Source organism: Rhipicephalus sanguineus, chromosome 1, assembly GCF_013339695.2.
Source record: "Rhipicephalus sanguineus isolate Rsan-2018 chromosome 1, BIME_Rsan_1.4, whole genome shotgun sequence".
NCBI lineage: Eukaryota > Metazoa > Arthropoda > Arachnida > Ixodida > Ixodidae > Rhipicephalus > Rhipicephalus sanguineus.
Window position 1 is genome coordinate 329,184,064 of NC_051176.1, and position 24,298 is coordinate 329,208,361.

A 24,298-nucleotide genomic window follows, 5' to 3' on the forward strand; every position below is an offset into this window, starting at 1 on the left:
TAAGTTTATCATTTTCACTGCCTTCGTACGTTCTACTCGAAAGTCATGAAAACTGAAAAAAAGTATTGTGCGTTGGATGTTGTATCAGTATGCAACTACGTAACTATTGTGGTTTACATTATTAAACCGTCCCCTTCTAGCTATTTTTGTTATGACAAGATTTTCTCTCTTTTTTTAATTTCTTACAGGCAGGCCTTGCCCTGGTTATTCGGAAACAGGCGCTACGCCAACTAAATGATGGCATTCGTCCCTATTGGAGTTTTCGTAAAAATAAATATAGATGTTAACAGATCTGTGTTTTCCATTTTGACTTGAACACTTTACACAACACCGAAGGTCCGCTGCCGCTTACACAATGAAGAAATCACAGCATCTGCATCACTGTGCATGTGCGTGTATGGTGCCGTTTTATTGCGGAGATGCTTAAAGATTTAAATAAATAATCAATTACCAAATATTCTTGCCTGATCGTTTTTCTTCAAGTATATATGCAAGTGCAACAGTGGATTCCTACATTCTTATAATTAGACTGCTGCGAGATATCATTACAGCTTGAATTGCTCTATATATATTTGCTTTTATTACACGCTTCACAAACTGGCATGTCTTTATCAATATGTTCCTTTGCTGCACGTCATTTGTGACCCAGATCGCTGATTCGGCCCATGTTACCCATATCACCTGTAACACCCATATAATCAACCTACCTGTATCACCTATACGACCTATATCACCTATACAACCTATATCACATATAAACCTGTATCACCTATAAACCTGTATCACCTATAAAGCCGTATCCCCTATACGACCTGTATCCAATAACATCATATGTATGGGTCCTGTATATATAGGAATTTTCAGTAGTTTTCTTCAACAGCGTTAGTCCCTAGCGCTAGCGCGCATTTACTCGCACGTGAAACAGACGATGCGTAAGCGATGTTATCGGTTTGGACTCTCTACAGATCAGCGGCGACCGCAAAATCCCGCTGACAGTAGGCAGTTTTAGAATTGCGTACGCTAAGTTAGCGTTAGCGTTTGCGGCCCGCTATTTCCATCACTTACCGGAAGCCCGCAAGCGCTTAGCGTACGACGCACGCGCAGGCGCAGTTGCGCTAAAAGCCAGCGCAAAGCTTTGCGTACGCTGTTCTAAAACTGCCTAATGTACATATAATTGCTATCGCAGTACACCCCCCCCCCCGCGGTCGGCATACTTTATACCCCCTCCTCCCGCGGTCGAAATATTTTATACCCCCCCCCCCCCCCCCGTTGAGTAAATCTCCCGGATTCCGTTTCTCCAAACTTGGCAGGTATGTTACAAGCGGCAAATTCACTTCCTGTAATGTTTTTAGATAGAGAACCTCTCATTAAACACAAATCACTTTTAGAGTTTTTAAAATATGTGCATACTTTGAATGTCATATGCCCAGGCAATCCGTAGCACGGCCTCTCAACAGAGGCTGCTGTTGCGGTATCTGCGCTATAGAAAGCACCTGCCTCCCAGCCCTTGGTCTCAAGGGAATTGACGAGGCATTCGTGCTAATCCATTATTCTTAAAGTGCTATTTGTACGACCTCTCGCCACTCATTCTCATTATGCTCAATCATGCCCATCTCATGATTTTAACGCACTTTATTGCGCAGAATTTTAGGCCCCCATACAGCCACTTAACACCATCATCGTCCACGTGCCACATCATGTACTGGCGCTCTTTGGCCATCAGTGGCCCTTGCGCCATAAAGCACCATTTATCATCAAGATTTACCAACTTCTAGTGGTCTGAAAATACTTTTAAGGCAAAATATACCTTCCGTAGAGTAAGTATTGATTATTGGGATATTCACACGTAGTGCAGTATTACAAGGGAAAAATTGCAAACATGGAACATTTTGGCAAGATTTGTCAAGGGGTACATGGCAGAGAAATTGCAGTAGTATTACTGAGACACCTTACACAAACGCTTTTGCTTTAACACTTTCGTGACCGCGGAAAAATCGGTTGTTTTTTGGGTAGTCCAGGAAATATCTTTTTCCGGCCACAGAAAGTGGTTGATGCTAAAGGTATCAAATGATAGAGGAAGAATTGGTCTTTCCAACACTGTTAATTTCAGACAATAGATTTATTTCGAATATTATAAAATTTTATCAAAACAAAGAAATATGCAACAAAAAGAAAAAATTATCACAACATCAATACTACTCTCCACAGGGCAAACATTAAAGGGACCGACAACTGGTCACAACGTGTGATTACATACTGGCAAAAATGACAAGACTCTGAAATATAGTGACAGGTTCCAACATCCTTTTCGCCTTGCGAGTAGGATTTATATGTTTAAATCGTGCTTAAAAGTAACAAGAACCGGTACGTGGCGCAGCCTAGCGGAAGAGCCTTGAAGCTGGTATGGAGTCGATCACTTTTTTGCTGTACGTATAGTCTGATGCCGTCATGCGTGCCACAATTTGTCCTGAAAATTAGAGTATGTATAATATTATCTATCCCCGCTCTATCTTGTGCTGCTTACGAGATAAAATGAGTTGCACGGTGAGAAGCGGCGCTGCCTTCGCAATAACCAGTGGAACATGTCGAGCCGCGGCGCATGCGCGGCAAACCGCCACGCTCGAACGCGAACCGCTCTCGCTCTCACTGTTTGCAGCATGGGTTGTCACTTGTGTTTACGACTTCATATTCGCCGCAGACTGAAAAATTCTTATTACGAATGCTTCACAGCGTTTTCCACGTTACCGTGTGATTAGACACCCTCACCGGTAAGCTTACCTTTGCGCTAAAGAAAATGGGCACCCATAAAAATTGGTTCTCGGTCCCTTTAAAACAAATCCAAATATACGTTTTGGACACAAAATCTTATAGAATAATACGGCAAATATAAGCTCTGTAAGTACAAGAGTTATTTACATACATAGAAAAGGGTAATAACTAGTGCCTTTTATGCCACCGCGGGAAGCAGTTTCTCGACGCTGTGAAACAAACGTTGGCTCACTGTGCGTTGGCTTTTCGAAAATATGCATCCACGCATACTTATTTGTGTGGTTGCATATCTCGCTGACGACTTCTGCGCTAAAAAACACCACGAAGCAGGGGCGTAGCCAGAATTTTTTTCGGGGGGGGGGGGGGGGTTCAACCATACTTTATGTATGTTCGTGTGTGCGTTTGTATGTGTGCGTGTACATACACGCAAAATTGAAAAATTGGGGGGGGGGTTGAACCCCCCCCCCCAATTTTTAGCCAAGAGGGGGGGGGTTGAAACCCCCCACCCCCCTTTGCTACGCCTCTGCCATGAAGCCTTCGCGGGGCACTCCGGAGGTCAAGGGCCACTCCGCCCCGTCCTCGCGTAGAGAGCTCCGATCTTTCTGCAACTGGTGACAAATGCCCGAACAGAGTTGACACCTAGCAGATAAGAGCTGTGGCCTTAAAGGGCCCCTCACCAGGTTTCACAGTTTTCAGCTGACGAGCGCAATGCATACACTGGGCGTTCATGATCAGGTCTGCCAAAATTGGCAACGCTACGCGCCGCGGAAGTGGGTCAAATTTCAAGCTGAACGCTGCTTGCCCTTCTCGCGGGCGTGCGCCCAGAGAATGAGGGGATGACGTACGCGATGGAATAACCTTACGTAGATGGTAGAGCTGTGACATCGGTCCTCTGCGTAGACGACTGTGCTCTGACGTCGCCAACTGTAGCACGTGACATTGCGATAATTATTTGACACGGCATGTGTAGTAGTTTGTGCAATTTGTTGCTTGAATAGATGAACAAAACTTGAGAGAAATGATGAGACACACGAAGGGAATGTGTGCGTCTTTTCCATTTATTTTACCGTGAATTGCAGCGAGATGCAGGGCTAATGTGCCTCCGTTTCTCGTGCATTCGTGTCTCCGCGGTTATCGCATCGAGCAGACGCCAGCCCTGAAAACGAAAGTAATGTTCTGGCGCTTTCGAGCACTCATTAGGCTCATTTATTCTCCCGCGTCTACCTAAATGTTCATGCGGCACTGGCTCTTGATGCCGCTAGTCTCATGTCCGTACGAATGTCGCAACTTTCATGCCCGTCCCGCAGAAACAGGCAGTACACCACAGAGAACACTCACACAACGCCCTCGGACGCTACACTAAAAAAAAAAAAAGAAAGAAAGAAAGCGGCCGTGCCGCGCCGCTCGCGTGCTCGGGATGGCTCGGGCACGCCATGCGCACGTGAACATGCATGCGCATGACGTGTTCATGCGTATGCGTCATGCGATCCTCCGGCTCCGCTGCCAAACAGGGCAGGGCAGGGATTTGCCTTGCGAAGGCTGCACGGGGCGCGCGGCAAGGGTTTGAAACTCGCCTCCTCGCATCATGGTCTTGCGCCGCTACAAATTATTGTTTTTTTCAGCTCGTAATCAACCGATTTGAAAAATTCTTGCGGCATAATGCTCTTCGTTCGGCACACAACAACTTCCAGCGTCTAACTGAAATTCGCTATGTGGCCTAGCCCTTTAAGTACGGATACGTTTACATCAACGCGCAGCAGCGATAGAACGGCCCAAGGAGAGAGCGAAACTTGCTGGCGGATACCTCGCCCAGCCATCCTCACCTTTTGCTGCTGTCGGGGAAATAAGACTCGCTAATCCCATAGTTCTGATGTTCCGGGGCGGTTTGACGCACTATCGCTGTCCGTACTGAAGTGTGACGAATCTAAGTCGTCTTCCGTGTCTGTGCTGCCACCATCATCCAGAGTTGGTTGAGCACCCCGCGAGCGACCGAAACCGCTCACCTCCCCGACTGCTAAAGAGCTTCAAAAAATCCCCCTCAGCTGAAAAAGGAAACTGAAAAGCGAAACTCATAAAATACTGCCTCTTTTACCCTTGAAATGGCGTTAGCTGTCCAGAAGCGCTCAGAGAGCGCCAAAATTTCAAGTCATCGATAGCATATTAACGATGGGAATAGACGCGGTTACGAAAGTGTTAGTATGTAAACCAAATTTGTCATCGAAACATGAAACGATTCTTTCACAATTAATTTTTCTGTGAAATTCGGAAGGCTCCCGCGTTACCACAAGTATTTTTTCTATCGAAATATTCAGGCAATTCGCTGTTTTCAATGCATTAAATCGGCATGGTGTTTTTTTCGAATACATTTTAGATCGTCGCCAAGATGGCGTGGAATGAGCCAAATATGAAGTGTGTTGCGGGGAAGCGTTAGGTCAGAGGATTACAAAATCTTATGGCTCTCCGCAGGAAAACACTAACTTAAATCATCCTTTGGATACGAATGTATCTGCGCATATATCGAGCTCGTTAGAGATGTTCGCAAGTGAGGCTGTAGGTGCTTCATAAGGAGAGGCCAATCACATCACTGCGTGGATGAACGCGCGCTGTTCAACGGCGCATGCCATTCCTTGATTTTGGCAGTGGTGAAATCAGCCAGCTGTAAATAATGTGAACAAAGCGACAAGGCCCGATTTTATCAGTACGAAAGTGCAATACTGTATGCTTCCCGGTCATATTTGTGCGCTTTTTTTTTTAAATGCGAAGCATTTCTTAGCGAACTTCTGCGAGTTTGAGCGTATCTATCTATCTATCTATCTATCTATCTATCTATCTATCTATCTATCTATCTATCTATCTATCTATCTATCTATCTATCTATCTATCTATCTATCTATCTATCTATCTATCCAGCTATCTATCTATCTATCTATCTATCTATCTATCTATCTATCTATCTATCTATCTATCTATCTATCTATCTATCTATCTATCTATCTATCTATCTATCTATCTATCTATCTATCTATCTATCTATCTATCTATCTATCTATCTATCTATCTATCTATCTATCTATCTATCTATCTATCTATCTATCTATCTATCTATCTATCTACTATCTATCTATCTATCTATCTATCTATCTATCTATCTATCTATCTATCTATCTATCTATCTATCTATCTATCTATCTATCTATCTATCTATCTATCTATCTATCTATCTATCTATCTATCTATCTATCTAGCCGCCTACGACTTTGTGCTCTCCTGGCCGTTTCGTTAATCGGATGCATACCAAAATTGGTATATAATAACATCACCGTATTACGAACATAAATGACAGGTCATAACATGAAAATCATGACATGCATATCATGAACAGCATGATTTAGATTCCACGGCCTTGGGGCCCTTGCGGCCATTTCGTTAATTTCATATATACCAAAACTGGTATGACGTGACAAGAGTTCATGGCGAACATAATGACAGGTCCTAACGTGCAAATCGTGACACGCATGTCATGTGCGGCATGATTTACATGACATGGTCTCGGGGCGCTCGCGGCCGTTTAAATGAATGGATACATACGAAAACTGGTATGACAAGACATTTCGACATGACGAACATAACTGACACGTGGTAACATGAAACTCATGACACGCGTGTCATGCACGTCATGATTTACATGCCACGCTCATGACGCACTCGCGGCCGTTTCGCTAGGTTGATATACACCAAAATTGGTATCGCGCGATGTGACTGTATGAAGAACATGAATAACAGGTGGTAATATGAAAACCATGACATGCATGTCATGCTTTACATGCCACGCTCACGGTGCATTCGCGGCCGTTTCGCTGGCTTGATATACACCAAAATTCGTATAGACGTCAGACTCTGCCCAGGCGGCGCTGCGAAAAACACCGCCACCAGCGCCCTCATCGTAGCCCTGGCCCTAACTGGGTAGTGCAAAGAGAGCCGCCCGCAAGCGAATGTGCATAGGCCGCAATATAACCCTCCTCTTTCGTTGGTGTCGAGGCGCGGTTTCCTGAAAATCAAGGACCTGGAAACCTTCTTCCGCCAATCCACGCTTCAGAAACAAAGGAAGCTGATCAAAGCGAACTGCGAGTACAACAAAATAAGTTTTAGTTATTCCCGCGCGCTGCAACTCGCAAGTACAAGCGAGCATCACACGACACCGAGTTCGAGGCAAGCCCTCCGACATCCGTTCTCTAGAGCCTATATGCGTTAAAATCGGGTATATACGTATGCCACAGCGATAAAGTACCTACATACACGATCAATTTACTTAGCTATGCATCTTACGATCAGTGGTACAAAACTCGGTTCATCAGGGGCGAATGGCCCCGGCGATTTTCGCCTTTTCAGTTGCATTCTCCCTTAATTCATCTCTCGCTTCCTGTGCATAGGAGTGTTTTATTACGCATCCTCAAATGGTCTCTTGATGGTCGTCTTAACCGTGGCCTTCGAGATAGCTACGGCAACCGCGGAGGACACGGGCGAAACAAACCTGAAGCCTGAAGGGGGTCACGACCAACATTCTGCGATTTACTTGTATGACGCACGTCGTGTTAGCTAGTTAGAACCAGAACTCTGAGCCTTCAAAATGTACATACGTCTGCGATGCTGTGTTGTGACGACCAACTCGTCGCGGTGTGCGTATCACGCGTCTCCAATCTGCCTCTAGCTGCTCACTTCGTGTTACACGACAAGCACCGCGGTCAGAGCCTCTGCTGCGCTTCACAGTCAAGGTTACCACGGTTTTGCATCAGGGCTACGCAAAACAACAGCAGAGCCACACATTCATGCCACCGGCTGTGGAGAACGCGGGTACTTCGCTTACCGAACACGCTCGCAACGGCCCGTATCCAGCGCTCTCGCCTTTCTTCTTCGTACGACAACTATGGAAATCGGTAAAACTCAGTCTTTTACGTCCGTGGCAATTCACAACGCAACAGTGCGTCTTTTGCGGAGTTTCTTCGTAGCGTGCGGAGGGCTCTCGTCTGCTGCTGTTTTCGCCGTCGTTTAGGCGAATTATCCAGCAAGCACTTCACGACGGTTCGGTGGCGCGTCCGACTAGCGGAGAGCAATTCACAGCTCTCGTTCTGAGTGCTAAATGCGCAAACACACGCGACATTAAGCTCAATCGTTGTTTCGCACTCGCTAGTTGCACCTGGTCCCATAGCAAACTATGCGAGAGAGTCGGTCTATGCACTACTCAATACTTCTCCGACAGGTGGCGCCATACATCTTGGAAACTCCAGAGTCTGACGTCTATTGCGCGACGCGACTGTACGACGAACGCAAATTAGAGGTGGTAACATGAAAATCATGGCACGCGTGTCATGTATGACATGATTTACATGGCACGCTCATGGTGCGCTCGCGGCCGTTTCGCTAGATTTATATGCACCAAAATTGGTATTGCGCGATGTGACTGTATGAAGAACATGAATAACAGGTGGTAACATGAAAACCATGACATGCATGTCATGATTTACATGCCACGCTCATGGTGCATTCGCGGGCGTTTCACATAGCTTGATATACGCCAAAATTGGTTTTGCGCGACGCGCCTGTATGACGAACGTAAATGAGAGGTGGTAACATGAAAATCTTGGCAGGTAAGTCATGTGTGACATGATTTACATGCCACGCTCATGATGCGCTCGCGGCCGTTTCGCTCGCATGATATACACAAAATTGGTATTGTGCGATGTGACTGTATGACGAACATAAATGACAGGTCCTAACATGCGAATTATGTATGTCATGTATGGTATAACAGTCAAACCTCGCTAATACGTACCCGCTTTAAACGTACTAACGGTTAAAACGTAGTTGCGACGAATCCCCGACCGAGTCCCATAGAGCTCAATGCATTCGCTGACCGCATAAGCCGTAGTGGTTCGCCCTGTGCCTACCGGTTAGTGCGTACCCTGCGTACCGCGACAACTTTTTGTGCCATAAAATTTTACTGCGCCGCTCAACTTCCCGACGCCAGAATGTGCCGCCAAAGGTCTTCCGCCTTTTTGAGAAGTGCGCAGACCAGTCGATCCCCGATTCCGACTTCCGCGCGATTGCGTCGACGCCTTTGCGGGTAAGCATCGGGAAAGAACGAAGGCGAGGTGGCGGCCACCGACGAACGCGCCGACATGACTTATCGCCGACAACCTTATCACAATAAGTATCTTCAGCTATCTGCTCGGGCACGCGTGCGGCGCAGCGCTACTTTTTAAGCCTACCACACGCTTTTATTAGGCGACAACCTGAACGCGCTGGGTCGCCGATCGCTGACGCTTCGTTGTGCGCGGCCATCTTCAAGGCTGAAGTTGAATTGATGGCGCAAATGCTCGGGCAGGATCGAAGAACTTCAGCCATGTACCAACTAGCCCGACAGCAAACGCTGCTAAGCCGTCATCAGGCGCGCACCGCTTTGTAGAAGCGAAAGCAGATCGCTGTTGCGTAGTTAGCGTTGCGGGTCGCGGGCGGCGAGAAACCTCGCTGCATTAACGCTATCACACTAAACGCACGTGTACGATACAGCAAGCGTAGCGCGGTTGTAACCATACTGCACGCTTTTATTAGGCGACCACCCAACGCACCTCCGTCCGCTGCCAGGACCGCTAGAGCATTGCGGAGTGCGCATCGCTTGCATGAAGCTCGTCATCGCTGCGTTAACCGAACAAGCTACTCGCCGCATCTGTGCACGATCTGGAGCGAAGTGGGTACGAACAACATTCCCACGATAAATGCGCGCGTGCGGCACAGCAAGTGGCCCAGTAGTGACGGCGTGAGCCGAGTAGGCGACGCGCTGCACGCAACTAGTCGGGAGACGATCGGCTCCACGCAGCCGTACCGCGTTTCACTGGAACTGTGTCAGTTTTCGTTTAGTAGCAAATCGCGGTTAGACGCATGCACATATACCGCGGAAAGCAGACACTGTCCGTTCTGTCGCTATGTCGGTCACTGCGTTGACCGCGTATCCCGGACCCTGCAATAGTTTCGAAATGCTCTTCGGCGTCGCCACTGCGCGCTATCGGGCGGTCGTGCGAGTGTGCCAGGATCTTTTCTCCACTTTGGCAAAAAGAAAGAAAAGGCTTTGCGGTGGGTACTTTAGGCAATATTTGCTGTGGCACTCTATTAATTTGCTGGCGGCGATGGCGTACGCTAGGAGATGCAAATTTGTACTTGGTGTTTAATGCGTACTACCGTTTAGTGCGTAGTTATGCCGCGCTCCCGGCAGGTACGTATTGACGAGGTTTCACTGTACATGACACTGTTATGGTGCGCTTCCGGCCGTTTAGATAAGCGGATATATACCAAAATTGGTATGGCATGACAGGAGTGCGTGATGAACATGAATGACCGGTCATGCAGTTTATATACCAGAATATACGTTACATTGGCATGGTATATACCACATTGTGCATGCACGCGTGTATGGCAAACATGCGATATATGGTGAACTAGATGTCATGGCATGAATTATTTCATTTGGCTGAAAAATAAACAAAGCGATGTGTGCAGCTCTTTGCTGGCTGCTTCGCATTACATCGATTCCCACAGTGCGTGGGATCTGCCGGATTTTTCAGACTTTCAAACAAAAGAGCCAAATGCAGAAACCGAAACTGGGCTAAATTCAGTGATGCCACTCCTGCGCTCATATTAGATTTACTGCTTAAAATGTACTTGTGGGCTAGTTGGTTGGTCATATTCACGGTAAACGGCAGCGCACACCAGTTAACACAGATACACAAAACACGAAAAAAAGGACGACACTAGCGCTGAATTTAAGCCAGCGCTAGTGTCGTTCTTTTTTTCGTGTTTTGTGTATCTGTCTTAACCCGGTGTGCGCTGCCGTTTATCGTGAAGATTTACTGCGCCAGAGTCTCAGGTTTGGGGGCGTCTGTCACCAGCGATCGTAACGCCGGCGCGTGAAAACATGTGCAGCTTGATTTTGGGGCCGCCAAAGTCACAACCACGGACCAAAAATTATTCCGCTGAATAAACAGTGCTAGCACGTGCGTCCCTGGTAGGCCGCGATGCCATGCACGGTGCCGACACAGCTTCTGTTGTGCAAGTCGGCTCGACGGCAAAACGTGCTCTCCGCAGAGGCTCGAGACGTCTAGGCCAATAGGTAGCATGAAAGTGTGGCGGCGATTCATCGGCAGGCGTCGCCTGTTTCAGAAACGCCTCTGATAGCTCGTTTCTAGCGTCACACGGCACGTAATTAAAGCAATGATGTTCACTAATAGCCACATGCATGCCTCCAGAATGTCTGTCACTCGGGGAATGAAATCTGGGAACGCTAGCAATAGACGTATGGAACAATATGGAATTTTCCGTGCTTCGCGTCCATGAATGAGCACGTGTACGGTGGCAACGCGTTGATAGTTTTCCTCAAATATATTTATCCATGGATCTTCATCCAGAAGATCTTTTTCGTAATTCCTTCCACCCGAAGGTCGCGGGATCGAATCCCGGCCGCGGCGGCTGCATTTTCGATGGAGTCAAATATGTTCGAGGCCCGTCTACTTAGATTTAGGTGCACGTTAAAGAACCCCAGGTGATCGAAATTTCCGGAGCCCTCCACTACGGCGTCCCTCATAATCATATCGTGGTTTCGGGACGTGAAACCCCAGATATTATTAATTCCTTCCACCAGCACATCCGGGTTTGTAATCGCTCTTGCGGTAAATACCCCCAAAAGGCCCTGCCTTTTCGAGCTCGTGAGTGCTGGGGTCCCAATTAAAATTTTTAGGAGCTGGCTCGCCAGGTTCTTAAGCTGGGGCAAGGTCCCGCGCCGTAAGCGTAACCCTAGTACCAGAGGCGACCCCTACAGGCGCAGCTCGCGCGAAAGAGAAGTCTTCTTCCTCTTCAGGAGAACTTGCGTTTGGCCTAGTTGGTGCTTACTACGAGGACAGAGGGAGGTACGACGACACCGCCCGTGTCGTCGTACCTCCCTCTGTCCTCGTCTTTTTTGTGCGGTCAAAATGTCAAACAATCTTCTTCCTCTTGTTCTTCGAGCGCCTTCATGATGATAATAACGCAGGCAAAACCACATGTAGCATAGCCGACTGTAGCATGCGCACGCTCGCGCGAAAGACGTCTTCTTCCTCTTGTTCTTCCAGCGCCTTGATGATATTAACGCAGGCAAAACCACATATAGCATAGCCAACTGTAGCGCGCGCACGCGCGCGCGAAAGAGACGTCTTCTTTCTCTTGTTCTCCGAGCGCCTTGATGATGATAATAACGCAGGCAAAACCACATATAGCATAGCCAACTGTAGCGTGCGGCACCCGCTCCACTCCGGCAGTGGGATTCGATACTAATAATATGAACGAAGAACACAAGGCGGCGGAGCGGAGGGCTCGCAAGGCAGCAGCAACGCGGGCTCGCTGCCAAGACCCTACGGTGAGAGCTCGCGAGGCCGCAGAGAGACGTCAGCGCCGTGCGGACCCCGAGATACAAGCCTTCGAAGCCGAAGCAGCGCGGAAGCGGCGGCAACAGATCCTCGAAGAGGTACGGGCGCGGCATGCAGAGGCCAAGCGCCTAAGGCGGCCGCTACCTGAAGTTGGTGGCGCCGACGCGCGCTTCAAGCGCGATTTTCTTGACCACACGTTGGGCTACAGCTGCAAGGTCTGCGACCGCTTGTGGTTCGACAACAACCTGACCACAATCGCTACTACAACAACGCGTTATGTCTTTATATGACAGTAGAGGAATTGTACGGAGCATTCGCGGTTTACCAGATTATCTCCGAGCCAGCTCCTCAATCATGATTCACTTCGTGGATATGGCGTGATTTTTTTGCTTGCTCTTCAAAAGTGTCATCTCATTAAGAAAAGCATGCCTTTTGGTCGGAGCAGCCGCAATTCGGTTTTAATATGCGCAGCTGTCAGTAGCAGGCCCGTCGCTGACGGCCCTGGTGTCGGAAGACCCACTGTGAAGCGGCTACTCCATGTTTCAGGTCTGCCCCTCGCTTTCGAGGGTCAATAGCTGGCGGTTAAACAAAAATCACATTTTCGCATAAGGGCGAAGCCCTCAATGGGATAGCAACAGGTTTTAATGTTATACCCAGGGCTGGGCAAAGATACCTTGAAATTGTATCGCGATACAATACAAGATACTCAGGCTAGAAGTATTCGAGATACAGATACAAGATATTACAACACTGATTGTATCTGATCCGATAAATTCCAATTGTATATTAAGATACGTCGATACATTCGCAAATTTGTAATTATATATATGTCTAATGTAGCGGTAAATGCATATGCACGAAAATGTTCGCTTGAAAGTGTATTAACTGCGACCAATTTTGTTTCATTTGAATGAATGTGTGTTATTATCTCAAAAGTTTTGTACTTCTTGCTCAAGGTATATTCGTCCCATTCCGAAATAACTTACTGGCGTTGCTTTAGTTGCTTAACATGACAGCACTTTATACTCTTCGATAATAGAGGTTTTTGCTCGTCGCTTTTGTAATTGATGGGAGTCGCTGCTCTGCTTGCCGACCAGCTAGTGGGTTGCCATTTAATCATAAAACTTCAATAAGAAGCCTCCGCACGATGGTGCAAATACCACTGTGGAGTTCTACCTTGCCCGTAAACGCATTACGGTTTTCGCAATAACGGATCACCGGACAAGTACACATCACCGAGAACATGTGCCGCCCAGAAACGATTCAGACGTATTGTACAGTGGCACAAAGCGCCACAGGACACCACCGCTAGTCAGACTAATGCCACTTATAGCTCCGATTACCTGGTGATTAGTAACAGTAATAGAATTTAAGGAAGCCTACACAAGGAAAACAAATACATCTAAATAGAATAAAAAAGCGGTTGCGTATCAAGCACTGCGAATAAGCATAGAAACACGATGCAGGGAGCACCTTCAAGAGCTAATAGTAATAATTGTTGCGTTTGACGTCCCGAAGCCACGATATGATTATGAGAGACGCTTTAATGGAGGGCTCCGGAAATTTTGACCACCAGGGGTTCTAAAACCTAAAAAATTACACCATTTCCCGCTAAAGGGGACCATGAGGCGATGCGAAGCCGGAGCACTTGCACGATCGCGTTCCGTTGGCGTTCTTTGGGCATGCTACCGACCTCGCGTCGTGGAACGCGAAGAGGAACGCTACGCGCGTCTTGTCTTCCCTCTAGCCTGGCCGTTAATTTTCACAGGGCGAGCGGGAACGCAGTCGGCAGGCGTGCGAGAGAAGAGCAGCGTAGGAGAGAGAGGGGGAGGGGACGCGCATGCGCTGGTGCTCATCGCGGCGTTGCGCAGGAGAGAATTTCGGCATGTCTAGCCCGCGTTTCAGAGGAAGAGTGGAAAAGGGAGGAGAGAGGGGGAGGCGAGAGGAAAGTGGAAAGAGGGGGTGGGGAGAGGGGAAGTGGAGAGGGGAGGGGAGAGGGTGTGTGGAGAGGGTATGCGCATGCGCAGTAAGGGTGGTCAGGCCGCACACCACCACCACCACCACCGGATTGAACTCCGCCATAAGATACTTCGCATCTAATACAAGCACACGCGTCTCTAGCATTTTCCCTCCATCAGAATGCGGCCGCCGCGACCTTCGGGTCAGCAGTCAAGCACCATAACCACTAGACCACCGCGGCGGGTAACACCTAATAGCTATGAGAATTAAATTCAGTGCCTATAAAAAAATAGCGTAAAATGGCTCGTTGCCACGCTCATGAGAAAAACTGAGCATTTGGTATAACAATGTTTCTCGAATACCTTTGCTAAAATAGTGAAAATGGCTCCTAATGGTTTGTGTTAATATAATAGAAACTCAGTTTCGCAGTTCTACTTAGCAGTAAGCAGAATTTTTGTTACCCTGTACGCCAGGCGCGCCCAGTTTATAATATATTTGCTCTCAACATCGTCTTTATATAACAGTAATTGTAAGTGGGCTGTAAGTATGTACACAACAGCAGAAATTACGCAAGCAGTTAAAAGCAAGAATAAATCAGAGAGCTTACCTTGGCAGTACGTTAAAGGCGTATTGCAGTAAGCATACCAGAAAAAAAAAAACACTGTATATGGAATCATATGTAATGTATGGGATGGAAAAGAAGGACAGCTAAGAACATCTGCTAATATGATCTGCAAATTATGATTTAAAAAACTGTTTGAATAAAAGAAAAAGAGGCGTACGCCAAGATAGCGGTTGTTATGTGAATGCTTGCTCCGTTAGATCCAGCATCGGTACCGGAGTGCTATAGCTGTTGCAATATTATTTCCATATAGGTTGACCTTAGTGCATGTAAGTTAAACTTTCATTCACGAGATCCTTCTAATCGCCGATGGGTGAAAGCCACTAGACGCAAAGCAATCCCCCAAGCTTGCATTCTTCAGACTTCGTAACGAAGCACCACGCAAGAGAAACTTCGATTATGACACTACAGCGTCATCAGAATGTGTGCGAAAGACGCCGCGCGGATTGGAGTGCGCGGCACAGTAAGTGCCAAGTGTCACGGCAGTGACACAACTAAAAAGTAAAAGCGATAGGACGAAAGGTCGGCTGGGCGTAAGTAAGCGCGCTTGTCTATCGAGACAGCACGAGCGCCACCACGTGACTGCCCCACCCCAATAGAGACGCTCACAGCTCATCGCCTATCCTCGCTGCAAAACTCTGGTGGAAAGATCACGGCCTTTATTAAATGCGGAGCATTTCTTAGTCGCACCTGCGGCGTCGGCGGCGCCGTCCACACCCCTACTGCGCATGCTCGGCTCATCTCGTGCCGGCAGCAAGCCTCTCCTCTCCCTCCCTCCCTCCTCTCCGTCTCTCCCTCCTCCCCCTCGAACGCGGGCGGTGTGTATATAAGCGGCGGGGCGCGCGTTCGGAATTCAGTCAAGGGCGTCTTGGCTTTCGCTTGATTTGACGCTTTGCTTGACTCGAGTAGATGCGATGGAAGCAACAGCTAACTCTTTTCAATTCGATCTCGCGTAACTCAACAAAACGCTGGTTTAAGAGAATACAGCTGCCCCAGGGACTGAAGCGGTTTTCGTGCTGTCAATTCTCTAAACGCGAAGTAAGCGTTGAGAGTTTACAAGCCGTTTCCTGGTGCCTCGAGATAGCGCGCGACTGCGCCCTTCGAGTGTCATAGCCTCCCCCCACTCCTTTCCCCTGGCATCCCTTCATGATCCTTACGAAAGACGGGCGGGGCGATGAGCATAGATGTATTTAGAGTGCTATTTCATAAAGTACAATTTTTTTTATCCAGTATTCTGTTTATTTGCTAGTGTCGAAGATAATCGTTGAAGAGGTTGTTCTAGAACACTTATCTGCACGACGCCCTTATTCGGGCATTGTCGAGTGAGATAAGGAGTGCTCCTGAGATGATTTTTTTTCATAGATTTGCAATGAATCGAAATATTGCTGTTCATAAGAGTCCCATAATAATTATTCAGGTGCTTGCTTGAACGTATATGAAACTTGCTTCTCCAGTGTACTCCAAGATGTGAAATTAGCTGCTCCAGAGTGCTCTGAGGTGCATAATTACCGGCTCCAAAGTGCTCCATGGTGGATATTTTTGCTGTTCCAAAGATCTCCAAAATGAAAATTTTGCTGTTCCAAATATTGTTCCAAATCAGAAGTCCTCGGTAGCATCACTGTACGTGGCCATGCTATGCTTCACTCTCTTCCCTCCTCCTCACCCTCCTTCGCTACGCTTCAGTATGGCATGTTGTTGGGCTCATGGATCCAGCAGACAAGTTTAAACAGCATAGAAACACGCTCGCACACGAAGCGTGTGGGCGTGTTTCTATGTTCTCACGTGTTGTCTGCTTCACACAGTTTGAACTTGTCTCCTGTTTGGCCCGTTTGAGCTCGGCTTTAGCAGCTCCGCTATAAAACGCTGGTGTAAGGGAAGAGAAACGGTGCAGTCGGTTGTCTGAACGCGAGGCACATCACGTATACGAGCCGTTTGGTGATGTCTTCCGAGATAGCGCTCGGACCCGCGCCCTTATATTCAAAGTTCACACTTGCTGCTCGAGCGACCCAGCCCCCCCCCCCCCCCTGCCCCGTCGTCCATGCTGCTTCGCACGAGGAAAGACGGGCGTGGCGTTTCCTCTCTGCTTGAGTAGCAATCGAAGGCAGGCCTCGCACGCGGGGTGATTTTAGCGCATGCGCCCTCACTGCGACGGAAATGGCCGGCTCATTTCATCTCCGCTTCAGCCGCGTTCGTCTCACGCACCCGCGCGCTTTTACTCGCAGGTAGAACAGTGATGCACGCGCCTATACCTGCAAAAGAGCGGCGTTTGTATAAGTTCCTGTTTAGCGCCTTTTTTAAGTGACTTGTTTTTAGCTCGCGCTGGCAGGACCATTTCTAGCCTTCTCGAAGGTAGCGGTGTTATCAAGGTGTTTAGATTCGTAGATGATTTTTTAGTCCTCATGGACAAAAAGTTCATGGACACCGACCAAGTCGTCACAAACACCTTGACAACTTTTAGACATGTGTTATCTCCCTTAACAGTGACACGCGAACTTTCGGTAGATTCGACTATAAGATTTTTAGATCTAAGATTGTCTTTAGCAACTGACCATGCATGTTGGCAGTATGAGCCACGTGCAAACAAACCACTGCTGCCTTTTAGCTCGTCCCATTCCAAGCTTGTCAAACGTAGCATCACCAACATGTGCCTGCTGAATGCTTTCAAGAAATCCTGCCCACACAGAGCAGCTGACAGTTTCCTCAAGCAGGTTGACCGTCTTGAGGAGGCAGGCTACCCACAGCACATTCTGGTGTCTGTGGCGGAGAAGATGTTGAGGAAGTCGCGGAACCGCCACGTAAGTGAGGAGCCGCCCCAGAGCAATGTCAAACTTGCTGTGATTCCTTATGTACACCGCGTATCCCATAATTTGAAAAAGATTGCCGATCATGTTGATGTAAAGGTGGTCTTCTCTGCCCCGTTAAAACTCTCCAGGCTCTGTAAGATGACTAACCCTTTCGCTCAGGAAAGCTCCGGCCTGCATTATCAACCACAAGAAGTATGTAAGCTGTCAGAAGGGCGTGGTCTACGAGATCCTCTTGTCGTGTGGTAGAAGTTACGTTGGCCAGACCGAACAGTGCCTGAATGACAGGCTAAGACAGCATAATAATAATGTCAGAAATGGCAGAGAGGGCCACCTCACGATACATTGCCGGGATTGTCATTGCGTTCCGAACTTTAGCGCCTGCGCGGTAGTCGGCCGAAGTCCTGATAAATCAGTACGACTAATTATTGAGGCTAAGAAAATAATCGAATGAGGTGATCTAAGCGTCAGCGTTGCCTCCATTTCATTATCGCCAAAAGAGTTATGCTACTTGAATGCGACTGCGCATTGAGGCACGACAACGGCGCGCGTGGTGTATATGTTCTGTGCTCTTTCGGAATAAATCTGTGTTGGAAGTGGCGCTCCGTGTGTGTGTTCCTATTCTTCGTCCGTGTCTTATTCGCGCCTTAAAACTTCAAATATGTTAAACCAACAAGCCCAGTCTGCCATTCTTACATTATACGGAACATGACGGCGACGGCAGAAACCCGTCGAGAGTGTCCATATAATTACTGTCGCAATAAAAATAGGCTTCACACTGTGCGCACACCCTGGCATCGTGCAGGATGTGGAAGTGCTTGGCAAGGTGCGATGACCATAGTGACCATAAGATGGTAAGGTCTCGAATTCGCCTAGACTGTTGGAAGGAACGAAGAAACTGGTACTCAAGATGCCAATCAATGAGTGAGGTAAAGTACTACATGAGCGCAGGATCTCGCTCCAGAACAGATACACGGCTAAAGCCGAGGAAGCCGACCTTAGCATTTACGCAGTGAACGATTATCTGACTAGTACAATTACGGAGTGTGCAATAGAATTCCAAGGCATATGATCATTAGACAGGGCGCTGTAGTCCTGTAGTCCCTGAGGCTCTCCTGGGAGAGGAGATTTTTCGTCTCCTGGGAGAGGAGACGAAAAATCTGATCAAGAAATGTCAAGAAATGTCAAGATGTATCCATATGGTGTGTATACGCAGTGCCCGAGTAATGTAGTTAGTTGACTTCTGCTGCGCATGAGTGTTCTGTTCACTGTTTTGTGCCGTAACACTGTTGTTCAAGTGCACTATAAGTTGTCTGATTAAGTGCTGTGACATTGTACTTTTTTTGTTGTTGTTGCCCCTCCTGCTTGGGCCTAAGTACAGGCCTGCAGAACCTGTAAATAAATAAATAAATAAATAAGTATGGAAGCCTGAAACCCAACAGACCTTTGTCTGCGATAGGTAGCCATGCACTGGAAGTCATAAAAGAATACGCCTGCTGTAGGCAGGTAGTGACCGCAGATCCGAACCGTGAGTGTGAAGTACTAGACGAATAAAAATGGGGTGGAGCGCATTTGGCAGGCATTCTCAAATCATAATGCTAGTTTACCACTATTCCTCAAGACAAGCTGCTGTACCTTACCGGTACTTACCTTCGGGCAGAAACCTGGAGGCTTACGAAGACTGTTTAACTTAAATTGAGGACGTCGCAGTGAGCCATGGAATGGAAAATAAAGTTGTCTTTATTTTTTCCATACAGAAAGGACCACAGGGCTACAGAACTGTAGCTTGAGTGCGCCCGAAGCCTAACATAGTACATGTTACATGCGTGGTAGAAAAACAATCAAGATAGATTACATGATACATACAGATTCGCGCTTACATTAAAGACTAGAACTATGCAAGTTGCAATAAAAAGTGGAATACTCCACTGGTGTAATATACACACTAACAAAAACGAGAAGCCTATACACTGCATCTTACAAAATATTTTTTTGTAAGATGCAGTGTATAGTGCATCTGTTTCACGTGTGTTTAAGATTGTTGGCAGTAGGAATTGCAGAGTATAATTTCCGTAGTTTTTGTCTTTTAAGGTTAAAAATAGCTAGTGATATGAACAACGCATTTACGGCAGGTGGTGAAGTAATGCAAGAAAATGATAGGTATAATCTTGAAAGACTAGAAGAGAGTCAGGTGAAAAGCGGGTGACAAAATTGGCCTCGACCGGATTCCGAGAGAGAGCTGACGAATTTCTTTGCAGCGGCTGCTCGTTCCTGACCAAGTGCGTGGAGGTGAGGCGCCAGGGAGCGCTGGCCGTCATTGTGGCCGACAGCGACCCGAGCAACGACGACCAGTACGTGGACATGATGGACGACAGCACGCGGCGGAACTGTAGCATACCGGCGGCCTTCCTGCTGGGCAAGGACGGCTACATGATTCGCCGAGGCCTGGAGGCACATGGCCTTCGCCGAGCGCTCATCAACATCCCTGTGAACGTGAGCGGTGTGCCTGCCCACCGGCTGCGTCAGCCGCCGTGGCTTGTCTGGTGACAATAAACTCCCCGCTGAACAGACATGTGAATGCCCAAGTCATTGATGCCCAAAAACAAGACTTCGGCTTTTTGGCATCCACAGCTGAACAGTGTTGTCGTGCTTCTAAAATGCGTGCTTGATGACAGATGAGTGCTGCAGCACATGCAGATTCGCGTGAGAAAAATTCACCACACTGTGCGTCGTCTTGCCAGATCGTTTGTCAAGTGTTGTTGCTGGTTTAATCCACCGCCTCTGTCTCAGGCATGCTGTCCTGCAAGCAGGAAATTAAAATGCTTGATTTTTTGTGCAACAAAAATGGCAACTCTACTCTATGTGATATAGATGGTGTCACGTGGTTGTGGTGGTCAAGGACGCAGGTAAAGATGAAACATCTGTATTGGGCGAACTTATGCTCAGGGAAAGAAAGACTACAAGCGACACACGGTGTCCGCTGATAGCGCTCCAGAATGAACTAGACCATGGTTCTCAAACTGGGTTCTGTGAAGGACATCTGAGGGTTCCGCGCGCGGCCGGAACGAATGCAACCCGTTCCCGTTTTACACACATTAATTAATTTATTTAGACAAGGAAATTTGCATTGCATTTTGCATTTAACGAAGCCAACGTTGCCTGGATCGTCACTTCTGTGTGACTTTGTTCACTGGCCTCGTGTAAACAGTCTAAATCAACCTACTTTCTGACATCTCTGCAACAGCTTTGGTGGAGCTCCTCAGCACATCCAAAGCACATCTTAAAACTTCACGGCTGACATGTTGTGGGCCGTTATATCATGTCAGCTGAAAGGCCTGCTGGGCGCAGCTCAACCCAACCAGATTGCCCTGACCGAACTCTGAGATCCTGGCACTTTCTGCGGTACTGATGATGTGCATGTTAAAGGCCGTCTGGCCGAGTACAAGCGAGCCAGCAAGACTGACAGGTGTCACCGAGCTCATATAATGGCTAACATGGCATACTACCTGAATGGCCTGTGTGTGATTCTAAACACATCAGGAGGAATTAGCCATTTGGGGCTGCATATTAGCTTTATGTTGGTGAGTGGACAACGAAATGTCCGAAGCTGAGAAAGTGAACCACATGCTGAAAGGCATTGCCAGTGACTCCTTTAATTTACTTGTGCGCAAGGACTGTTTAATCATTGGCGACAAAAATGGACAGTGTTGATGCTTTAAAGCAGTGAAGAGCCTCCATGTCACACAGTTTGTGCGGATCCCTGAGACCACTGCATCATTTAAATGTAAGTTGACAAAACGTTGGCCAATGACAGATAATTGAACCATCTGTGAGTTCTTGGGCCACCTGTGTGGTTCTTGTATGAAAAAAGGGACAACACTTGGTCGTACTATGTCAACTCTTGGCACCTAATCAAGATTACCATGAAGGATGTCTACCCTTTGTCACAAATAGATGACACTCTTGACTCTCGTCATGGCTTATGGTACTTCTCTCTTGTAGACTTTTGGTCCAACTATCGGCCAATTGTCGTTGATGGAAGTAATCAGGAGATGCGCACCTTCATTACACCAAATTGACTATGCCACTTCAAGGCATGCCCTTTGTGTTGCCTAAAGTGCCATCATTTGAACTAATGATGGGCTCCCCAATTTGTGGTTTCATGTGGTCCACTTGCCTTTGCTGCCTTGATGTTGTTTTTCACCTGTGTTCACAAGTCATCCAGTCGACTATATCCATTCTACGGATTTTTCGCAATGTTGGTATTCAGCTAAACTTTTTAAAATGTCATTTTGGCTAGAGAGAGGTCACCATGTTTGACCATCTTGTTCATGCTGTCGGTAAGTGAGGGAAGCTTCGTGAAATCACAGCAACTGTATCATTCGCATCTGGAATGATTTTGTTAATGCAAAGAGGAATGACATGCAAGTGACCACCTTATATGTACTGCAAGGATAACACAGGGCATACGTTATCTAATGAATCAAGTTTGACTGGATTATGTAGTCCCCGACTGAGACGCTTAATGTTTGTGACTGTTAGCAGCTGGCTGGCAACGTGGTGTCGGTGGGTTGCGCCTCGCACTGACAGTACAGATGAGCATGTCATGGACTGATGGGAGGGTAGTCGTGGCACAAACAAGTTCCAGACAGCCAACAGAAGGCTCAAATCGGGAGTACGTCCCGAATCCAAGTACAGCAAACTGGAGCTAGCTACGCTAGTGCCAAGCAAAAGGGAGCCAGGCGAGTGGATTAACTAGGCAGTGGCTGTTTCAGCAGATGTTGACCGCATGGGGTGTCCCACGAAAAAAAAATGCTTGAGACCAGTCATGTCTGTGTATCTTACCGGAATAAACTAAGCGTTATTAATTACAATAAGTGACACAATGATGCGGGTGTCATTTGGCAAAGTCATAAAACTTCATTCCTCGTGAAGCACAAAATAAGGGCTAAACACGTTGACTTGATGCCTCGTAACGCTAAGCTGTGACGAGAGCAGAAATGCCCACATTAACTCCTTGTGCGGAGGCGATCCTCATAGTCGATCGCAGCTGTTCATCCTCAAATGGACTTGCTCACTTTCAGCAAGGAGAACAGTTGTTTGCACAAGTAGGTAGTACTTCCAAACGGTCAGTGAACCTAGCAGCCTGTCGACCTCGTGCTGGGCCGCTAGCTAAAGGTCCGCGGCCGTGTGTTTGTGACCCCTGCTTTATCGAATAAGAGTTTTTCACACACACACACGAAAGCTCTGAACTGACTATGGCGGGCAATTTCTTTCCAAGATCATAAGTGACATTTTGAAGTTTTGCGCGACACAACACAAGCTGACCACGGCCTACCATCCACAGAGTGGCTTGACAGCGTGACTGAACCCAGACAATTACAGACGTACTGGCAATGCAAGTGTCTGCCAAACACCATGATTAGTGTACTGCATTGTCTTTTGTGACACTCGCGTATAACATGCCCTTACTTGAGACTGCTGGTCATTTCCCTTTCCTTCTGTTAATCGGCTCAAATCCAACTTTGCCTATGGACACACTGATCGTCGTTTCGTGTGTCCACCACTCGGTATGCTCGAGATTATGCTCGAGTGCCTGTGCTAACCATGAAGATGAGCACGCACCTGTTTTCGTTGTCCCAAGTGAACCTACAATTTTGGCTAACATAGAAGAAAAAAAATGGGCGAATTGGCAATAATAGTTATCTATAATCAATAGAGATAGTTATCAATAGATAAAATAATCGTTAACTATAGTCAGTAGAATAGGCGAATTATAAATAATCGTAAGATGTTGCGTGGTTAAGTGTGAAGACAGTTTACAATACCAGCCGGAAGCGATTTCTTTCTGTCCAATCCCATTTGATGACAAAACTGCCATGTCGGCCTTCAGATAGGAAGTGACAAGGAGAGGGGTGTAGTTTAGGGGTGTGCGAATATTCGAAAGTTTCGAATATTCGTCGAATAATACATTCGAAATATTCGTATTCGATCCGAAAATCGGGTATTCGAAAAGTTTCGAATATTCGATAACTTCGAATAGTCGAAAAATTCGAATATGCGATTCGATTATCATGCATAAAATAACTCGTCTTCCACATTTCTGCTGCGTTCGTATCAATAAAAACGTTGCCGAGAGGAGCGATAAACATCGTAAGTACACGGAGGCACGATATCTGCCTGCGACGAGCGCCCCAATACGTACGATTTATTGCTGGTGCATCTCCGACGTGCAGCGCTCTTGGCGATCATGTAACCGTACATTTTCAATATTATACGGCCGTAACGTGCCGCACTACCACTCGTTCACTATGCGGGACCACTTCTGAAGAAAGACAGAGCCACTTCCGTTCCAAGCGAGCGTGCCTTTTCAGTGGCAGGGGGGAGGGGGTTGTCTCTGTTACAAGGGAGCGCCTGCTGCCTGATCATGTGGAGCAACTCATATTGCTTCATGATAACATGTAGTCATTACTTTCATTGTGCCGTGATATTTGCTTGTGTTGTGATGTGCATTGTGCTAGCCTGGACATTGTGTTCTGGAGATAGCAGTGTATGTTGTGTTGCCAGTCAGGCTGTTAATGTTTTTTTTTTCTTCAAATAGCTACATGTTAAATAAAATATCGTTACTGTGGAGGCATTTTTCCTTTGATATTCGATATTCGATTCGATATTCGAAGGTGGATATTCGTATTCGATTC

General features: G+C 47.2%; 1 protein-coding gene across 2 annotated transcripts in view; it reads left to right on the forward strand.

Moving 5' to 3' along the window:
* The window catches only part of LOC119379531 (protease-associated domain-containing protein 1), a 150,533-nt gene extending 130,380 nt beyond the window's left edge, over positions 1 to 20,153 (forward strand). For both annotated transcript variants that reach the window (XM_037648825.2, XM_037648826.2), the window contains one exon: positions 19,859 to 20,153. In XM_037648825.2, the coding sequence (XP_037504753.1) occupies positions 19,859 to 20,147 (289 nt within the window). In that variant the 3' untranslated portion in view covers positions 20,148 to 20,153. The remainder of the gene's footprint in view (positions 1 to 19,858) is intronic.
* Positions 20,154 to 24,298: the final 4,145 nt, after the last annotated feature.